The 20659-nt window shown below is 40.1% G+C and overlaps 1 protein-coding gene across 3 annotated transcripts; it reads right to left on the bottom strand.

Moving 5' to 3' along the window:
• Window positions 1–678: 678 nt before the first annotated feature.
• Window positions 679–20648, bottom strand: mdm1 (Mdm1 nuclear protein). 3 transcript variants are annotated; one of them, XM_061714826.1, is made up of 16 exons: window positions 20443–20643; window positions 18150–18247; window positions 17330–17464; window positions 16156–16350; window positions 15794–15882; window positions 15580–15714; window positions 14100–14261; window positions 11638–11771; window positions 11472–11559; window positions 7806–8032; window positions 7585–7719; window positions 6052–6134; window positions 4582–4643; window positions 4268–4514; window positions 1068–1130; window positions 679–991 (listed from the first exon to the last, which is right to left on the bottom strand). In XM_061714826.1, the coding sequence occupies exons 2-16, from the start codon at window positions 18178–18180 to the stop codon at window positions 882–884; spliced, it is 1896 nt and encodes a 631-aa protein (XP_061570810.1). In that variant the 5' UTR covers window positions 18181–18247; window positions 20443–20643; the 3' UTR covers window positions 679–881. The 3 variants fall into 3 exon arrangements, with proteins under 3 accessions (XP_061570810.1, XP_061570809.1, XP_061570811.1); XM_061714825.1 differs by lacking the exons at window positions 679–991; window positions 1068–1130 and having other exon boundaries at window positions 3799–4514; window positions 20443–20648; XM_061714827.1 differs by lacking the exons at window positions 679–991; window positions 1068–1130 and having other exon boundaries at window positions 3799–4514; window positions 11472–11514; window positions 20443–20647.
• Window positions 20649–20659: the final 11 nt, after the last annotated feature.

Below are 20659 nucleotides of genomic sequence, written 5' to 3' on the forward strand. Positions count from 1 at the left end.
TGAATCAGTGAGGAAAAAATAAGTGACCGGAGCAGAGATGTTCAGTTGATGTTGGGGTGGACCGTTTGATAATAAAACAGATTTTATTAAAATTTTCTTTATGGCATATGGAGAGTGCTGCCATACCAGCTCATCACTGCCCACAAAGCTCTTCTCCACTTTGCTTTACCTCGCATGGTGAATTTTTCATCTGTGCTCAGGTCAGATACAGATCTGACCAGTTAGTGGTAGATAAGTTATATGGTTACCACTCAGTGGCAACTCGTATTTAAACTCAAGAAAGATCGATATCTCAATACCCAGGACTGGTAAGTGTCAAGTTGTCCTTGGGGGGGACAACGAACACCAAGTGGTCTCCTGATATGATCTCATCTGGGTGGGCTGGCAAAAACAAAGTATGGCTACATAGTTTAAAATAGCAGTGAAGGAGTGAATGAGGATCACATTAAAAGAAACGTCTTACAGAAAACTAGTCACGGTTAAAAAGATGCTTTAAAAGGCAGAATGACAGATGGATTGGAGAAAACTACCAGAAAGGATTGTCTGGCAAGTGTCAGTCAATCATCTTAAAGGTGATCTGCAGCAGCCCCGCCCCCGTGACAGCAGAGACGGCATCAGTGTTGGCAACTTTCAAATTCACATTTGCATAATAATTACATGAAGTCAGAGGAGTTGGTATTAATTTCTTTTATCATTTTGATTGTAGTATTCAGTTTCACACAAACTGCAAAATATATAGTTTGATGTAAAATTCTTCCATATAAAAAGACATGTATCCCACTATTTATCTACAAAATACATAACTCTGTCTACAAATGAACTACTAAGCTCTACATTGAGTGCACACTTGTTTCCACGGTGACAGCCCTGGGGTCATGAGGTCATGTCTTCCCCCAGTAGTTCTCACGTCTCCTCCGAGCGCGTTCCAGGACGGCAGATGCAGCAGAGCAGGAGGCTGCAGAGTGCCAGGAAATCGCAGAGAGCCGGTCGTCTGGGCAACACATGATAAACGTCAACAAATTTAATGTGAACAGCTGTATTTAGACGTTTGTCATGAGGGAGTTTACCTTCGTCAGAGCCGCAGCCGCCTCCTGGACACGGGAGCTCCCTGAATCTCAAACCCAGGTTACCTGATAAAACAGAAATATTCACTGAGGAACAATCGTTCTGCCGTCTTCTGTCCCTTGTGTGGTAAAACCTCAGGCTTATACACGTTTGCTCAAATTCACCACTTTCCAGGATTTACTTGAAACCTGATATGCTGAGAAAACTGACGAGGAAGTGAGGAGAAGGGAACTTATTCAAAATTCTATTGTATTTTCTATTGTACAGTATATGACCCCCAATTATTACATGAATAAGGGAAGAAATCTTGAGCAGGACCTGGCTAATAAAGGGGGGAACCTCCTGCCGAAGGGTAAAGAGAGATCAGACAGAGAATGAAAAACAGATAGGAGAGACACAGACAATGGCTATGGTGCACTACAAGGATGACTAGATAAGCAGATATAGAAAGCAGACACGGAAGTGGTTTGAAGGTCAAGATGTCAGCAGGCATCTACAAGACATCCATACAGACAGGTGGAAGCAGCAGTGGGATGATCAGAGGGGGGACTGCAGGTCAGCACGCAGCTCCTGAAGCTCTGTAAAGACATGTTCAGAAGAGAAAAGGGGGGGGCAGACCAGCACAAGAAACTACAAGAACAATGGGGAACAATGATTGTTATAAGACACTTTTAATTAATAACTTAGGGCCTGATTTACTAAAGGTTTGCGTGTGTAAAAACGTGTGCAAACTTGACAGCACCCGCAAACCAAAGTGCAAGCTGATCTACTAACAGCGTGCAAAGAGGACTGCGCCTCTCAAATGTGCAAAATAGCACACGCAATTCATTTAGTACTTTTGCCCTGATGAATAATCAATATGGGGCGTACCCCCGCAGAAATCCTAAATACTGGGAGGGGAAGATGCAAATTGGTCCATTTACCACGCGCAATGAGATTTACCAAGCCTGAAAGTAATTGCGGGGATTGTGATTGTGTCTGTATTTAATACGTTCGAAAGGAAGGTGCAAATCTCCTCATGCAAAAGGAGAAATATTTTATTTGAATGTTAAATCAAGTATTATTCAGCAAAAGGTTGCCACAGGAGGCACATTCATTTTTTTATTTGTGATAATAAATAAATCACGTGTTTTCATGGAGAAAAAAGTGTTTCTTATTGTGCGCCTATACTTGTTCTGCAGTTGTCATACCCCGGTGTTGTGCCGTATTCAGCACCCCTGCCGTGAAAAGCACCCCCTTGTCTGACAAAAATGATATTCTCATTCCGTGTTCTGTTCATGTTCTGTTGTCCATGTTCTGTTTAGCGTCCAGTTTTGTGTTAATGATTCATGTTTAAATGCACTCATGGATTCGGGTAAAAAAAAAAAAAAAAAAAATCGGGTAAATGGTTATTGATGTCATTAATTAATAGCCTGCTTACTGTGTTGTCTTCCATAATATTTTTAAATATATATAATATAAACTCCTAAGTATGTGTTTGTGTGAGTGTGTATATAAATATATTGAAGTGTCAGTGTGTTGTTTTTTTTTCTTGGTCTACTTATCATTGAATACGAGGGGGTGCTTTTCACGGCAGGGGTGCTGAATACGGCACAACAATTTGCCTCTTCCACTAATATCTCTAACTCCAACTCGTCAAATTTCATTTTGCGCTTGCGACTATATCCTGCTTTCCATCCAGACCATGGCGCAAAGTTTGCGCCGCAAACCGTAAGACGCGCAACACCTCATTTAAATACTGCTGTTTGCACCTGTTATCAATTGCGCACCCAACCCACAAAACACACAACAACAGCACGCGCAAACTTTTTCAGTGCACACGCAATTTAGTACTCTTTATTTAGGATCTTAGTAAATCGGGCCCTTAGGGTACATCTGAAAAAAAGGAAAGAAGGAGGGGTAAAGGGCACTGTTTAGTGGATCATGTCGGTGCCCCCTGCAGCAGAGGCCTACAGCAGCATTTCTACAACAAAGCTAGGTTTGAAACAAACTATTATAGTCTTGTTCCATAGCTGCAGCTATTACTGGCCCCAACACAGTAATGTTTACACTAACTAGAGTTTTTAGTAAACAGAAGTGTTTTAAATGTGGCTTTAAAGGTGGAGGTGCCTCCTTAACCCAGATTGGAAGTTGGTTCCATAGTAATGGTTCCTCATAGCAGAACGCCCGCCCTCCAAATCTACATTTGGCTACTCTAGGAACTACGAGGAAACCTGCACTCTGAGAACTGAGAGCTCTGTTAGGAACATAAGGTATTATTAGGTCTTGCAAATATCGCGGAGCTAGGCCATTTCGGGCTTTATGCAAGTAGGGGAGCCAATGGAGTGAAACTAACACTAGAGAGACGTGGTCTCTTGCTGATTCCTGTCAGCACTCGCATTTTGGATCAGCTTGGACATCCTGCTAATGATAGATTACAGTAATCTAGCCTAGAAGATACAAACGCGTGAATTCGTTTTTTTGGGGGGGAGAGGATTTCCTAATCTGTGGGATATTATGGAGATGGAAAAACACTTAACATTTAATATGCTGTTTAAATGTCAAATCCACACAAAAACAACACCAAGGTTTCGCACAGTAGCACTGGAGGCCATAGCAACACCATCTAATCCCTTCCTAAAATGCTTGGGACCAAAAATAAATCACAGTTTTACAATTTATAACTTCCATTCTTATAGAAGAAAGATCTAAAAAAAAAAAAAAAAAAGATTGTAAAACACATGTACATCAGCTATTATTCACCCATCCATCAACTTCAGCCTTCCCATGTTCAAGTCATGGGTGCAGCTTAAGTGGAGAGGCCTAGATCTCTCTCTCCTCCAGCTCTTGCAGGAAGACACACAAGTGGAGAAATAAGATTCTCCAGTGTGTCCTGGAATATGGTTGAACTTGCTGGAAACGGCATGTTCAACCATATTCCCCAGTGAGGCGTCCAGAAAGCAGCCAAACCAGATTGATTTTGAGAAGCATCGACTCCACGTCCCTCTCGGTTCACAATCTTGTTCTTTCTATCCTACCCACAATTCAGTGCTGTAGATGAAAGTAGGAACAAAGATCAACTGGTACATATAGCCTGCCTTTTGGCTCAATGTCCTCATCACAGCAAACGCTGCACTTATCCACCTGTCGGTCTCCTTTTCCATTTCTTCCCTCACTCCTGAACTGCAAGATACTAAACTCAAATCCCCACCTCTGTGCTCACCATTATGCTGGAAGTCTGGGTGTCTCAGAGTGCCCTGGATGACGTGCTGTGGCGGTGGGACTAGAGGAGGTGGGGCTGCAGGTGATGCCGGTGCTTTTTTCTTCCTGTTGGACGGAGGACTCAAGGCTGGTTTGTGTTCGGGAGAGGGGCTTGAGGAGATGGCTAGATTCCCAGTCCACGCCTCTTTACGTTTGGGCGGCACGTTGCTCTCTGCTTCATTCGCTGAGGGAACCGCTGACCCAAATCTCTGGAAAAAGTCACATCAGTCTTACAATGTAAAATAAAACATATATTCTTAATTGGCAGATTGTTACCTGCTGTTTGTTTGGAGAAGAACCGTCAGCGCTCTTCATTTTTCCTACAAGTATAGCACCTCCTAAAGAACAACAACATCAGGGTTAATATTCTTGTGTTGTGCATGTTTGGGTACATAACCTGTTGAAATGGTCATTTTAAAGAGGCATGTTCAGATTTTAGTAACATTTAATGGAAAGTTCGCATTGAGTGAAAGCTGAGTTCATTTCCAACTGACATCAATATTTAAAGTAATATTGCATTTCATTTTATATTTTTTATTTCATACAATAAAAATGCTCTTCATAAAAGTATTTCTGCCCTACATGCAAGGACTTAATCACAACTTGTAAACACTGTTGTAGCAGCTGAGAGTTTTTCAGTTGTGTTCTGCAGACGCTGCTGTTCTCACGCCTGTTTAGGTTGAGGACTGTCAAGAAAACCAGCATAACTTTGGACTTGGGTGTTTTCTGCCCTTCAGATATGTCATTTCTCAGTGTATATATTGTTGTAAAAACCGTGATTTATTTATGGGTTTGGTGGTAGGTTTTTTTAAACTTTGTAATTTTCTCCTTTTGCTTCCAGTGAAATGTGTTACAACACAGACTTTAAGCTTGATCAGGCCACCCATGTGACAGCAGCAGAAAAAGTGCCTTCTTCATGAAATTCGCCACCTTTTTTCCTCCAAAAGTACATTTGCTGAGTGCCACCTAAGAGCTCTTCTTCAAAAACGTCACTCCACTGGACTAGTTTCCAGAATGCATCAGGCTTGTTTGGACCTTTATTTGCAAACCTATGACACAAATGTGACGTTGATGACTCCTGTATAAATGTCATTGTCCTATTATAATAGTGCACCAACACTCATCTCCATTTTGAAATCGTTCCTTCCAGTAAATCTCTCTGAAGTGTTTTCTAGGTCTTTTAGACCTCAACTTGACCTCCAATCTTCCTGTTAACTGAAGTTTACCCATTACAGTTAAAACCAAGGAAACAGCTTCTTGGAAACATTTTGGTGTTTTACATTTTAAGTTTATATAATTTTACAGAGTGCTGGGCAGATGCAGAGAGGAACCCAGGATGCCGGATTGTTGGGAGAAAGCTTAGCAAAACTTTAGTAGTGATTTTAAAGCTTTGAAGTTTGCATTACGTGGCTTTTCCAAACAACTGAGCAGCATTGGTCTGACAACATGAAATCAGAGGAATAGTAAAGTCTCTTAGACCCCAGATCAGTTCCTAATTCTTTCCTTTTTTTTTCCACTCTTAGGTTTTGAAAAACAAATAATACTCTTAAAACAAACTTTTTTTTGTTGTTAAATAATCTTTGACTTTATATTCTTCAGTCATTTTTGGCACTGAATTATTCACAGAGACAAAACTTGTGATTCCAAAACTTGAAGGCTGAAGTAAAAATGGTTTTATTTCCTGTGTGAGACTTTGGAACGTCAGTGATGTTCTGTGAACTGATGGAAACGTAGCGGCACACGAACCAGTGGCAGGTGTGGTAGGGTCATGGTGAGTCCTCTGAACCGGCTTTGTTTTCAGTCTGGGTGTTGGTAACCTTCCCTCCTCGCTATACACACAGAAAATCAGAAAACACACATTCAATTCCTCACAAGTGAGGCTGCTTTGATCTAAATTTCAGACCTTTGACACACTTTCAGTCTACATCGGAAATGTGATGGTTTTTGGGCAAAGACAGACTCAAATCTCTGAAAAACAACATCAGTTTGTTTGTAAATGTATTACATATAATGTGTTGCTGGTGGACCTTTAAGGAGCAGATCACATTTGCAGCTACATGCAGTCTGATGTGAGGTGATTAGTTGTTATTTCTGCAGGCTAAATGTTTTTTGTTTTGTTAAATGAGCTGAGGTGCAGGATGAGAGATGTGTTGATGTTTGAAACCCTGATAAGGACACATTTAGGTCAGGGGGTGAGGTTTATAAGCTGGTGTCTACACATTTATAAAACGGAGATAAAAAGGAGATACAACTGGTCTTAAGTGGTCAACCAGTGTGAATTTGGAGATGTATTTTCTGGATCACCTCTGACCTGTTGAGCTTTCTAAGCTATCAGCATGTCTCTTAGATCCCATCCCAATGAGGTCGGTCAAGTTTTTTTTCTTTGTACATAGCGAATCAACGGGACACAAGATATAAGAAATTTACTGTGACAATTAACGATGTAGTTACAGATTCATAGTTGTGTTACTGAACCGTAGCTGCACTTCAGGTGGAGGAGCTTCTGTGTTAACAGCGGGCCTTTCATGGGGTGAATTTGACAGAACTCAAGTTTCCATTACACTTTTCCTGAAAAGAAAATCGAATCTCCCAAAGTTCAATAAAGATAGCATTGCAGGGGGTCAGTGTTTCCATTGATCGCTGTTTTCCAAATAAGTAATTCTCGTAACTTAACCTGCAAGACTTCTCTTCAACAAACAATAAAAAATGTTGAAGAAAATGGACTAAAACTTCTTTGATATTTGACAAATTATTGTGATTCCCGCTGTTGAGAAAATAGTCAGAAAATGAAGGCAGCGAATGATCATTACAAGGCCCTTATGTAATTTATAATGATCAAGTAGCGTCATAGCCCAACTACATTGTATAAATGAGTCCGAAAACAGCTGGAAACGAAATCTTTATCATTTTGGATTGACCAGCTACGTCAAATCCACCTTCTGGAAGCGTAAAAAGGTTTATTCGAACTAGTGCCGCTTCCTTTTACAGGATTTCTCTTTTTCAATATTTGGTTTTGCGCAGATCTAGGGGTAATGGAAACACGCCTAGAGAGTTAAGCTGCTGTCATAGGGTTAAGACTTTCACTAAACAAAATGTTCACTGCTATGAAGATGATATTCAACTATATATATTTATCCATTAATGTAGATGGGACTAGTAATGAAGACATTTCCCTTAAGGAATGCCACAGTGGATCACCTGTTTCCATCTCATTACATCTTCTCTTACAACACATTACTATTTTGTATCTGATGGCATGAAAGAGATGTTGAAACGCACTCATCTGTATCTTGTTCTGCTTCTTCTTCCCAGGCTGTGAGCCGTTCAGTCAGAGGACCTGGAGATGTTTGTGCTTTCTTCTTGTATCTGTAAGTTTCTCCGGAGCCAGCAACGGAGGACATCTTACTGGAGTTGCTGGAGTAAAGCGAGACAGACACTCAAAAGTCAGCTCATAGGAGTCTTCAGATCACATGGCTGTTTCTATGCTGGTTGACTCTCACCTGGCCAGGTCCAGGGCCTCAACGCTGGAAATGCTACGACAGTCCGAGTCAGGAGACAGGTCAGCTGTGAGGCGGAGGGTGGGAGCGTCTGTACGAGACTCCGTGGTGTCAGTCAGCTCCCACAGGGTGTTGCGGTCAGAAAGCAGTTGGCCCAGGTGATCCCTGGAGAAGTTGGTCCCCCAGCCCCGGTGGCGGTACAACTGGGCCATCTCCCTCAACTCCTTCACCTGGACCAACAGAGAGTCCTGCACTGTTAAACCAGTCCGCAGTTTCAGGTGAGAATGAAAAGACCTGGCAGTTTTAAATGGTAACAGTTTTCTCAAGTGAAAAAACCCAAATGCAGATTGCTGCTCAGTCATTTTATAGACTAGATTAGTTTTCTCAGAAATTATCTCCTCCAAGCAATAATGCAAAAAGATATTTCAATACAGGACTAATATGTCAAATTAAACTTTTTTCTTTTAAAACAGACAATGTCACAACATGAAAAAAGACTGATTCATGCAGTGACTAACGAATAAAAACTGAACAGTAACCTGCATACAAAGTTTAGCTTTGAAATATGGAGGAAAGAGTCAATTTTAGGTGAGTTCTGCTGTTCATACACACACGACTTGTTCTGATAGCAACGTGACAGGACAATAAGATCGGCTTAGCTGCAGTTTTCTGACCTTTCTGCAATGGAAGATGGACCACTGATGTATGTGTAGAAACTAGCCTGACTTTTGAATAAGATGCTATATTAGAAGTGCAGTTTCAAGAAGTCTCCCCCATCCAATCTATTACATCAGCATGAGAAGTAAAAATCATTGCGCAAAGTTTTGATTACGCAGTTGGAGCTGCAGCCACAGTGACGCCTCATGTTGTAGATTCTGGTAACCCTGATAGCAACCTGTCCCTGACCTCCAAAGACCCTGATTAACCCTGACACCGTTTCCATAGTTACCTCAGGCTGTCCCTGCCTTAAACCTCAAAAAACCATATGAATCGTAAGCCTGACACTGCACATCCTTCCTGCTGAGTGACATAAGCTCTGCATCTGAGAGGCTGTCATCATTTCCTCTCCACAAGCAGCTTCTGACATCAGCTGACACCTTCCGTCCACATTTAAACTATTCAGATTTACCGCAGTGATGGACAGGTACACACAAATCACTGATCTGTCATTTACATGAATTAAATAAAGATTCAGTACTTTGACCTCTTACGTGTAATTTCCCCCACTTTAACTGAAAAATACCCACTCAGATTGCATATCGTTTATTAGCACTGGGTTTTTAGGTTTCTACAAGTGTAAGGCTGTAGTTTTAGTTTCAAAGTCAGGAAAATTGAAATGAGTTTCAACCCTTTATGGAAACACTGGAAATGTGACCACCTTGAATATTATGTGAGGCTATTGTTTATTATAGTGAGTTTTGGCTAAAATCTGCCATGACTTTGAAGAATAACTGTATATTACAGTATGTATTACAGTGATATAAAACTGAAAACTATGTTTGCACACCTATCAAGTTACCTTTCAAATATTCAAATTTTAACTAAATCCACAGAAGATGCATTTTCAGGCATGTTTTGCATTTGTCCATCCTGTTGTAAAAGCATGAAGAGTTGGCAGCATAAAGTTAAACACTTGGAACTATTAAAGCAATGCAGAAGAAGGAAACAAGAGTTTCTGTCCTGTTTTCTGTTTGTTTTTTGTATTAATAAGGAGAGTTCGTCCTAAACAACACTTTACACATTACTCACCTAAAGCAGGACTGACACATGTCAATGAACATCCTGCTCTTCAACATTTAGCATTTTATTCTGCCACCCAGAAATGCTGCAATCACGTTAACAGAGAGAGGCGATGGGTCTCTTGTACGTTCACATTTAGTCATTTAACTGCTTCAGTACAGTGAAGAATCTTGCCCTTACATGACCTTAACGTTCAGGTGGCATCACTTAGCAGCGCAGTTTTTGACACAACCGTCATCAGGAATTTTTTCATGTTGTAGTTTTCGGATCGTCGTTGCGCGTTCCCTTGAACTGCAACGTCACAAGTGACTCACTGCATATGCAGCATTTCCATTCAGTTAATGGAACTTCATCACGTCCACACTCAGGTTTTAAGAATAATGAGCCCACAGGTTCCTGAGCCCCCCGGTGTTCCGGTTCATCTCAGTTTCTTCAGGCGGGAGCAGGCCTGTCCAGATCCTCCATGCTTCAGTAGGAAAACTGATTTATATCATATATGGGACAAGGGTCAACGCAAACTGCTGCTCATGTCACTTTAAAAAAAGTTTAAAGACAAATCGCTTTAAAGATATGCTCAAACTAGTAAAACTACACAGAAAAAAAGCCATTGTCTGCAGGTTATTTTCCCAGTTGCTTGATGTTTTCAGCTAAACCGATGAAGTGTTTGATCTTGTAAAACCAGCGGCCCCCTCCTCAACAATACTTTCCACAACTGATGGGAACGTACCTGTCAGTGTGACTAACTGACAGCCGTTTCCCTGAAATGAATCTCTGTGGTTTCACTGCTGACACTGCTTTATGGTTTTTGATCAACCACACACACACACACACACACACACACACACACACACACACACACACACACACACACACACACACACACACACACACACACACACACACACACACACACACACACACACACACACGAGAACAACTACGGACGCAGGTCTGTCTTACATCATCTTTTAAAAACTTCTCATGTCTTTATGTGCATTTACACAAATTAACACCTGGGAAAAACAATATGCAAGGAAAATTATTTTTCAATGAATGCATGTTAAATAATCTATACCTTTAGCATATTGACACACTTCGTCTGTCTTCCCCAGTATGTGAGCATATACAGGACTGTCTAAGAAAATTAGAATATTGTGATAAAGTCCTTTATTTTCTGTAATTCAAAAATGTCATACATTCTGGATTCATTACAAATCAACTGAAATATTGCAAGACTTTTATTATTTTAATATTGCTGATCATGGCTTACAGCTTAAGAAAACTCTAATATCCCATCTAAAAAAATTTGCATATTCTGGGAATCTTAATCTTAAACTGTAAGCCATAATCAGCAATATTAAAATAATAAAAGGCTTGCAATATTTCAGTTGATTTGTAATGAATCCAGAATGTATGACATTTTTGCTTTTTTAATTGCATTACAGAAAATAAAAGGACTTTATCACAATATTCTAATTTTCTGAGACAGTCCAGTACACTGCTGAGATATCAGTTTGTTCACTAAACATAAATGGTTATGACAAAAGGTTCAAATTGCTCCCGGTTTTTGTGAAAGATGGGATACGATGCAAACCACTGGTTTCCGTATTTTTGGAAGTCAATGGATTAAGCTCACTTTAAAAGCAAGGACAAAAAAGGAGAGCTGAACCACCTGTGCTTATCATTGGGCAGTGGGGATTGACATCCTTTTTAAGTACGTATGAGTTGTGCTCATCTCAAAAATTGTACTTATTACTTCAGACACAAATGCACTTATCTGACATATTTAATTTCCTCATATGAATGATCCCCCTGATTTGAAAATATCTGAATATGTGCGAGGAGGAAAAAGGAAAATTAAAATTAAAATAATCAGTCTGGGTCACTTCAACTCCTAACTGTAACTTAGTGTTTCAAGTGAATCCTAACCTGCAGGGTGACAGCGCCCGTGTCTCCACGTCCCTTTGAGTTCCTGTAGAGAGGAGAACGAAAGCTGGACTCATACTCTGTCAATACCCTGTCAAACATACACATGACTGGATGAAGAGATTCATGAGGTCATACACCACAAACACACAAATGGACAGACACACACCTGCGTCCCCTCTGCACCTGAGGAGAAGGAGGAGGCGTCACCCTCAGGGGTGACTGAGGCTCCATGTTTTCTCTTTGAGGGCTGTCTTGTTTGGAGCGGGGCTTCTTTTGTGAGTCCTCTTTTCTCCTGTTGGTCTGCAGGTGCAAAGAGCTTAGTCAGGACTGTACCTAGGAACATTTCCTCCAGGTATCGGGGAAGAAAGAAAACACCCACTTACTGCTCAGCTTCCAGTACTCAAAGTGATTTGTGGAAAACGACATTTTTATGTTTTTCAGGAAACACGACAAAATAATTGTTCTCTTTTAATAGCACAATAATATAGAAGACTATTGGGGCCACTAAAAAAATTCTGAGAGAAAAGTCAGAATTTTTTTTTTCTTCTTCAGTGGCCCCCAATACTCTTCTGTACAACAACATACAATATCCACAGTTTTTGTTTTAATGCAGAGCCGTCCAATCAAACAAAGGAACCTCCCAGTTGTGTGGTTCCCCTCTGTGTGCTAGCACACATCTACGACAGGAGACGATGGCTGAGGTGTACCGCAATCTTTCATCAGAATAACTGACATTATTCTATAACTGACGGTACAGCAAGAGTCAGCAGCTGCTTTGAACCAGCCAGATGGCGGTTGTGTGTTGTGTGCATAGAAATACATTAGTTTCATTTCAGATCCTGTGTTAACACACTAACATTTTGCTCTGGCAGGATGGCAGGAACCTGGGGCCTCATCTACAAAGAGTGCGTTGATTTCAACGTGAATCCGTGCGGGGAATTCTTACGTACGCCCAAATCCACGCACGTTTCTTTGAACATCACAATCAGCGCAGATTTGAGCGCACATGCGGGAGCACAACACCCCGGGCAGGGCAGAGATCCAGAAGGATCCTCTTGGTACCTAAACCAGCTGATGGTCCAGTCTTAGTCCTGGACCAGCAGGTCGGTGTGATCTGATGCATCAGCAGGTTCTTCTAACGGAGCCAAAGCTCCATCAGCATTTGCGGGTTCCATCGTTGAGCTCCTGCCTTTAGTTGTTTGTTCAGATCATGTGGTTGATTGTGAGATTGTTGCAGCTCCACTCTTGTGTAATTTATCTGGTGATGTGGGGACTGTCGTGTCCTTCACGTGGTCGTGAACTTATTGTTGACGTTACGTTTCCTCATATTCTGCACTTCACTGCATCACCAGTGAGTGTCGCTAACAGACAAAACCTCAGAAAAGTGCGTACACCAGACATGATTTGTGCGTGAAAGACCGCAACTTTCTGCGTTCAAGTCACGTTTCGTACATCCGACCGTGAGCGTAGAAAGTTGCGTACGCACGTTTTTTTGTGCGCCGCACGTTTTGTACATGAGGCCCCTGGTCTCACCAAAAATATGATTTTAAAGCATTTGTTGGTTGTGCAGTTTAGACACAGGCATGGTATGTTCCAGACATTAATATCTTATGTTATGATGAATTCAGGATCTTAAGAGATGGAGGAAGACATTGAGTAATGCAAACAGGCTGGAAAGTTGGGCAAATAGGGAAACAAATGAGAAGTTTTGACGCCAACTTTGTCACCATCATCTTAATCCCTGCAAAGTTGTGTGTCTCAATGAAAAAAGAAATTATTAACTGCCCGTCACTCAAACTCATCTTCAACCGAAAAATCTTGAAAATCCCAGATGGTTTGAAGTTCTTGCACCAAATTTAAAGCTAAGCTTGGCTGGTGCAGACAAACGTTCAGAAATAATGAACTGTGTTTGCAGCCCAGGACTCAAAGTCTCATTTAATGCTTCTGCTCCAAGGTCAGCACAAGGTCATTAACCTATGGTCACTCATGCTTCAACTGAATCAAAAAATAATGTCTCCTAAAACAAGATTTAGTACAGGTACAAGTAAATCTCAGTTTTTTTGTGATTCTTTGTTCCTCCTTGAATGACGGTTAAAGCTAAGACTGCCGTCTGGTTAAAAGTGATTTCTCCCTTTTCAAATTACAGTGGCCATGGACGGCATAAAAAAGGTCTATATTTATGGCCATTAAGAGAGGGACAGAATTTTTAGGCCAGAGAATAACTGCAGTAGAAGAGTCAACGGTGTAAATACTGATAGGAGAGTGAATTGGAGCTACGGCACAACATGGACTGATACAATAGGCCAGTTACATCTCTGACTGCTAGTTGACTATTAGAGCCTGCATGTGAGAGCTTCATTTGTTGACAAGTGTTTTTAAAAGACGGCAGATCGTGAAAAGTTCATCCAATTAGACGTGGCGTTCATATACAAGTTTCTACGGCAATATGTCAAAAGACTGAGTGGACTTTATATCACCTGAGGTGGAATACAAGATATATTTTTTACTGCGTGAGAACACTGACAAAACTGCTGAGCAGTGAGTGCGGATAGTTCTACTTTTTTGAAAATTAAAAGTAGTGAAATAAGCACAAAGATACTGATACAAGCATGTGTGTTCTGTAGTTACCATTTGTGTGTGGAACAGTGGCAACTGCTGATTTTCAAGATGTTTCTGGAGACGGGGTCTGGTGGGAAGGATCAGATCCTGAAAGCTCTGTCGATACTCTGTTTCCACAGGAAAGGGGTTGGTCTTAAAGGGAGGGATGGGCCTGCTGCTGGTGTACAATACCTGCAGGATGGAGTGGAATCATGTGAGACAAATCACTGAAATCCCTGACAACAACATTTAAAACAGCAGGAAAGTCATTGAGGATGCCACCCTTCTACTCCCATCGAGTGGACTCTCAGGGGAACTACACGTCCTCTGATCCCACTAATTCTTCACTTTGTACTGACTGATGACAGACAGCCAAAACATCTCGAACCTCAACATCAGCTAAAATTCTCATTCCTGATAAATACAAGGCAGTCATAATCCACTACCATGACAGCTATATTATTTATTTAATGAAGTTAATTTTGTCACAAGATGGTGTGACTCTGATAAAGGCGAAAGGAATCGCCGAAAGATGTCGGGTACTTAAAAAACAACTAAAAATTCTTGTCCGACAAAAATAAATAGCAAATTAAATTGTAAAGCTATATTATTTAGTTGCTTAGTCCATAAAATAGCATCAAAAGGAAGAATCATTTTCAAGTTTACCAAGATTTAGTACAGTATGTCTGGGTGAAACTTGGATGCTCTGTCAAACTGCATCTCTCAGCTTCTAAGTAAATTCAACACAGAATGGCTTCAGAAAAATAAAATTAGCTTTTGCAGCAGCCTCATCCTTAACCACACATACCCCCTTATTTGAATTACCTCGAGACAGCTGTTCACACCAGACATCTTACAAATGTGTTTAAGTTGCAGCATTTCTGTAAAGAGGTCAAAAATGTTCTTATGACCATGCTGGTCTGATCCAAAGCTCCAGAAAACATCTGCTTAAAGTCAGATCTGTCAAAGGATGATTAGGCAGCCTTGAACTCCAGGGATTTGCTTGATTTTCCTCCAGCACTGTTAACATTCAATTGGTGTGTTCAGTAAAGACAAAAAAAAAAATACAGTTGACCATGTGCCATCAACCTAAACTGAGTTTGGTTTTTCATTATTGTGACTAACATCAGATGTTCTTGACCAAAATTGATCAAGAAAACCAGTGAAAACCAAGGGGCTTGCATCCCATTTCTTGCCACTGCGCATGGTTTAAAGATTGATCGTGGATGCAAACTGGGCATCTTCACCACATACGTCAACCACATAAAGAAATCCAAATGGGAACTTCACATGGGGCAATAATGGAACCAGTGAACAACAACAAACTGCGTTCATTTTCCTCTCCATTTATTACCCACATGGTTCCCCTGTACTAATGCCCACTCGGATAGGAGGAGTGTGGGGCTTTAATTGGTAGTGTTTAGTAACATTTGGAAATTATAGTCAATAGTACCCTGGCTCTGATGTTAGTTACATATCAGGTCAATGTGCTTTCAAGTGAATCTCTCACCTTTTCTGCCGTCAGTAAAGGTGAGGCCGTTACAGGTTTCTTCCAGCCAAACTGTCTGTTGTACTCTGACCTTTGACGGCCTGGCCTGTGACCCTCTGGCCTCAGCCCCGCCTTCCTCTTCAGCACATAGTCAACCTGTGACACAAGGTGATGGAATCCTGCTGATCCTCATGTTCTGTCAGGACATCTTAAACTGCATGTGTTGGGGTCTCACCGAGTTTGCTGGTGACTGCTGGCCATCATGTGCTGCACCCATCTTGCTGGGCTGTGGTTGGCTGTTGGGTTGGGAGGGGTGGAGCTTCACTAAGAACACAGATTATAAATCAGGACAATGTGACAGAACAGTTAGAGCTCTGAAACCCTGATACATGTTTATTATTCTGAGATGTAAAAAAATTAAATTGATGTGATGTCTTATTCTGCAGCAAGACAAGGAGATGTCACATCCAGCCTGAGTCATAAACATGATCTTTACCAACAAGAACTCTTTTTTTTTTTTTTTTAATCATATCCATTACTTTTATGCACCCTTAAAAAAAAGAAAAACAGATATACTACATGGTGTTATAAATTTACCAGATCTTCCATCAGTGGTTGATCCCACCGATGATCTGGTATCAGGTCTTCCTGGACGTTCTGGGTCTGCCAGATACCGATGTTCTGCTGAAGATTCAGGTTTAGCTGGAGATCCAGCGTTTGCTGGTGCTCTGAGAAGCATTTGTGGTTTTTGGCCCACTGATGTCTCCTCGTGAGCTGAGCGGCTCCTGGGAGCTGAAAATAAAATGTTAAAATGATAGATAAAAGAGACACCAGTCAAAGTAAACAAAAAAAGGGAGTGTGATTGACCTGCTGAAAATACTGTATTTTCTGGACTATAAGCCGCATACGCTCTATTTTTTAAAAAATAATAAAAAAAAGATATACAAGACCTGTATATAAGCCGCATCCGCTCTATTTAAAAAAAAAAAAAAAAAAAAAAGATATGCAAGCCGCAGATATTTATGTTGTTAGATTAGATATTTACTACATGTACAGAACGATTTTGAACTGTAAATGATGTACATGTTTGTACCTAAATAGATCCTTTTAACACGGCAGCCACTCTGCTGATTAAAACGGGACAGAACCAAGAGAAAATAACCAGTATTTATTTATCTATTTATCTGTTTGAAATCTGCTTCTACCTACTTCTATCTGCTAAAGAAGAAGAAGCGTATTCTTCTTTGCATTTATTTTGTCTTAGTTTTGATTCTAATTCCGGTTAGAGCGCCCCGAGTGGTGGAAGAAAAATCCACAGAATAGCCGCACCTTTGTATAAGCCGCATGGTTGAAAACCTATGAAAAAAGTAGCGGCTTATAGTCCAGAAAATACGGTAAACTGTTTTCTGCTCACTTCAAACCAAGGAAAGGACACCAGTTTAAGACTCTGCAAGTTTGATGCTGAGTGCAAGATTTCCTGAAAATCCAGTTATTCAGAGCAGAACCTGCATTTGTTCAAGCTTTCTGTTCTATCAAAGCATTAAAATAACTACCGGTAACTACATTGTACATAATACTAGACTGATGCTTATTTATTTCATTATTTTTATAAGCTACTCCGTGCTCTTATCTCTTATTCTGCCCTTTCTATATGTTGTTGCAAACTGCAAATCCCCCTTTGTGGGACAAAAAAAAAAGGTTTCTTATCCGTCTATCTATAAACTGGAAATGTATCCCTGTTCAGATACGTCAATATACACCAATTCCCTACCAGCAGATGGTGCTGTTCTGGACTGAGCCAAAGATTGATGCACATCTGGAACGCAGAGCAGAGAGCCGTAGGACCTGCCTGCACGAAGGACTACAGGCTTCTTCTTTCTCTGCAGATGTGGTTCTCTGCAAATGTCTGACACACACACATTTCAATCCTACTATTAGTTGTTTTTTTACCTGATATTTATCCATCCATTGTGCCATGAGTAGAGCAAAAAGCTTGGGGGAGACTTTCTTTACAGGTTACGACATTAAGGACATGATTACTTTTTTGTGGGACAAAAGACAAAAATGATCTCATCTTTAAGTAATAGATCAAGCTTTGTCATGCTTTGATATAAAACTACGTGAGAAATTCAGGCTTGTGCAAAAGTACAAAAGAATGCATGTATATGGAGGAGATTTGTTGTCCAAAAAAAATGTGAAAAATGTATGAAGTTACAGAAAAGATTAAAAAGAGATCTATTGAAAACATGTATTCATAGAACCCAGTGATACAAGTAGCTCTGTCATCAACAGAGTTGTACAGACGTTGATGACAAGCTGCTGACGACTGTTAATTTGAATGAGGTGTGCTGAAGCAGGGTAGCATAAAACATGCAGGACGGTGTGCCCCCAGGACCAGGGTTGGGAATCACTGCCTTCAACAAATATCAATATGTGCACAAAGCTGAATTTCTCAAGCAGTTTATATATGGTGGTGACAAAGCTTAACTTATTACTACAAAAGCTGAAACCATTTATTAGCATTAAGCTCAAAAGCTCAAAAATGATATGCACTCTTATTTGAGTCCATTTGGATTCATGATGGGTTTTACCTGTCTGGTCGGAGATAACGCCAGTTATCATGTTGCGTTACTGAGGACACACTTCTGGAGCGAGGGGCCCTGCAACTCTTCTGGTATTCACTCTGACCCTGAAACAAACAAGTACACGTTTGCTACATCTACATGGTCCTTTTCAGCCCAGTGTCCCCACTTGGCTGTTTTATGTAACTTCTACATATCTCATAAGTGATAGCACAGTAACTGCCGATAACCTTGATTAGGAGTTTTGTTATGTTTTTTTTAGTTTTGTTTTTTTCAATGTTGCAGATTGTTTCTAACATGTTAAAAGTTTTTCCGTGTCTTTATATTAATTATGGAAATACACTTGTTAATTGCCCTAAGGATTATTAAAGTACATTTGAATTGAACTGTATCAAATTATGATTAAAATATATTCATACATGAGGCTCTGAGCTTTGAAAGTTTACATTACCAATTTTATCAACAAAAAAATGGTATAAGTTGAGCTGATGGTCATCAAGTGTGGTATTTACCTAATTTACAGGCTTGTTTAGGACCAGATTATATTTTATGTATAGAGAGTATTTACTTCTTTGGTCATCTGTGATGCTAAGGGTGTTAAGTAATCACTTAAATTCAGTTTCAGAAAATAGGTAAGTAGAATTTTGAACCTAAAAGCTGTTTGTGAATAAATAATTTGCAAAGTAATATAAAAATAGAAAACATAAAATAAAAGGTTAATTCACACCTTTACACAATTGTTTGCTGAGTGAACCACAAGCATGAAATTAAAAAAGTTTTAAGGGGTAATTAATCTACTGTTGAGTTTGACATGCTTAAATTGATTCTTCTCCAGTATTCGTATGCCGCTACAAGCAATGTGGTCCAATAAAATAACTTGAAACTAGCCGTTGCAATATCTTGGTTTCTGTTGGACAGCAAATCCAAGTTTCAAAATAGGTGGTATATTTCCAGTGTTGGATTAATTTTTCTTCGAGATTTTAAATTGATTTTGGTAAAGTCAGAACACTGCGTAAAGTCTTCTTAAACACGTCACTAAATTGTCAGTGGAATTGAAGTCAGGGAGCTGTGCTGACCAAGCCTTGTGTAAAAACACTGCATCTCATGCTCACCAGACTCACCACCATTTATGCCAAGTGAATCCTGGCCTTATCACCTTGCAATAGTCATTTTATCTGGGTATTCAACAAGGGGCAGCCTGGGTAGAGCATCACTTCATCCACCACTATACTGCATATAGCTGGATTCAGACCACATGAGCGTTTTCCATGTTTCTACAGTCCAACTTGTTGTGACTAATTAGCCACGGTGGTGAATGAACCGATTGAACTTTCTTTACACGCACCTTAGGTTTGTTTTGCTGTCTGCTTCGCCGGTTTTTTCTCTTTCTCTTCATTGTTGTGGGATGTTGTTTTCCCGTGGTTTGCATAACATTTAATTAAAAGTGTGGTTTAACTTGCGGTAAGAAACGTTATTCTCTCTGTGGTTCAAACACACTGAGCCCACACACCTGTGTCTATTTAATACTTAATTGCCTTTTATTATTTTAATATTGCTGATCATGGCTTACAGGTTAAGAAAACTCAAATATCCTATCTCAAAAAATTAAAATATTCTGGGAATCTTAATCTTAAACTGTAAGCCATAATCAGCAATATTAAAATCATAAAAGGCTTGAAATATTTCAGTTGATTTGTAATGAATCCAGAATTTATTACTTTTTTTTTTTTTTTTTTTTTTTTTAAATTGCATTACAGAAAATAAAGAACTTAATCACAATATTCAAATTTTCTGAGACAGTCCTGTATACTACATAAATATCGACATAAATATCTAAACACATCTTAAGCAAGTATAATATACCATTTCCCCTATTTTATTTGATTCTCACACTCCTCGTTAACCCATTTCCTCTTCCATATACCTGTCTATAAATAAATAAGTAGCTTGTAGAAATTGAAAACCAAAACAAGTGGGGAGTGCTTTGGGAGGATATTGACCATTTTTCTTGTGTTAAATTCAGCCTGTTTTAGTTTAGGGCTTTTATGAATTAACTTTACCAACCACAGACTCGCCCTCTGTCTGGAGCTGGTTAGGAGGATTAGCTGATTATATCACTTTAAAACCATATTGATCCGGTCTCGTGTCTGCTGCTAAGCGGTAAACCGAAACTGGACATGCTCTGATTTAAACAGTGAATAAAGTAAATAAAATACCTGCTTTCATTCAGACAGGTTGCTATATTACTTAGCACGGGATTATTTGGTCCCGTTTGGTCCCACCTGTTGCTATTGTTGCTTACCTTGAAACGAACCGTGCGTTCTCACCCGCGGAGCAAACATCTGAAAAACACCCCCCGGCTCTTTTCCAAGTGAGCTGAGTGAGTTAAAGAGTCACACAAAGCAGCAAACATGTGGACCAACTTGGGGACATGCTAACTAGCGGCTCCACTTCACGGCGGCGTCAGTCTGCGTTGCCATAGCAGCGCAAGCGTCTTGCGCATGCGCGTTCTCATTGAA

This window comes from Cololabis saira, chromosome 23 (genome assembly GCF_033807715.1).
Source record: "Cololabis saira isolate AMF1-May2022 chromosome 23, fColSai1.1, whole genome shotgun sequence".
Classification (NCBI taxonomy): domain Eukaryota; kingdom Metazoa; phylum Chordata; class Actinopteri; order Beloniformes; family Belonidae; genus Cololabis; species Cololabis saira.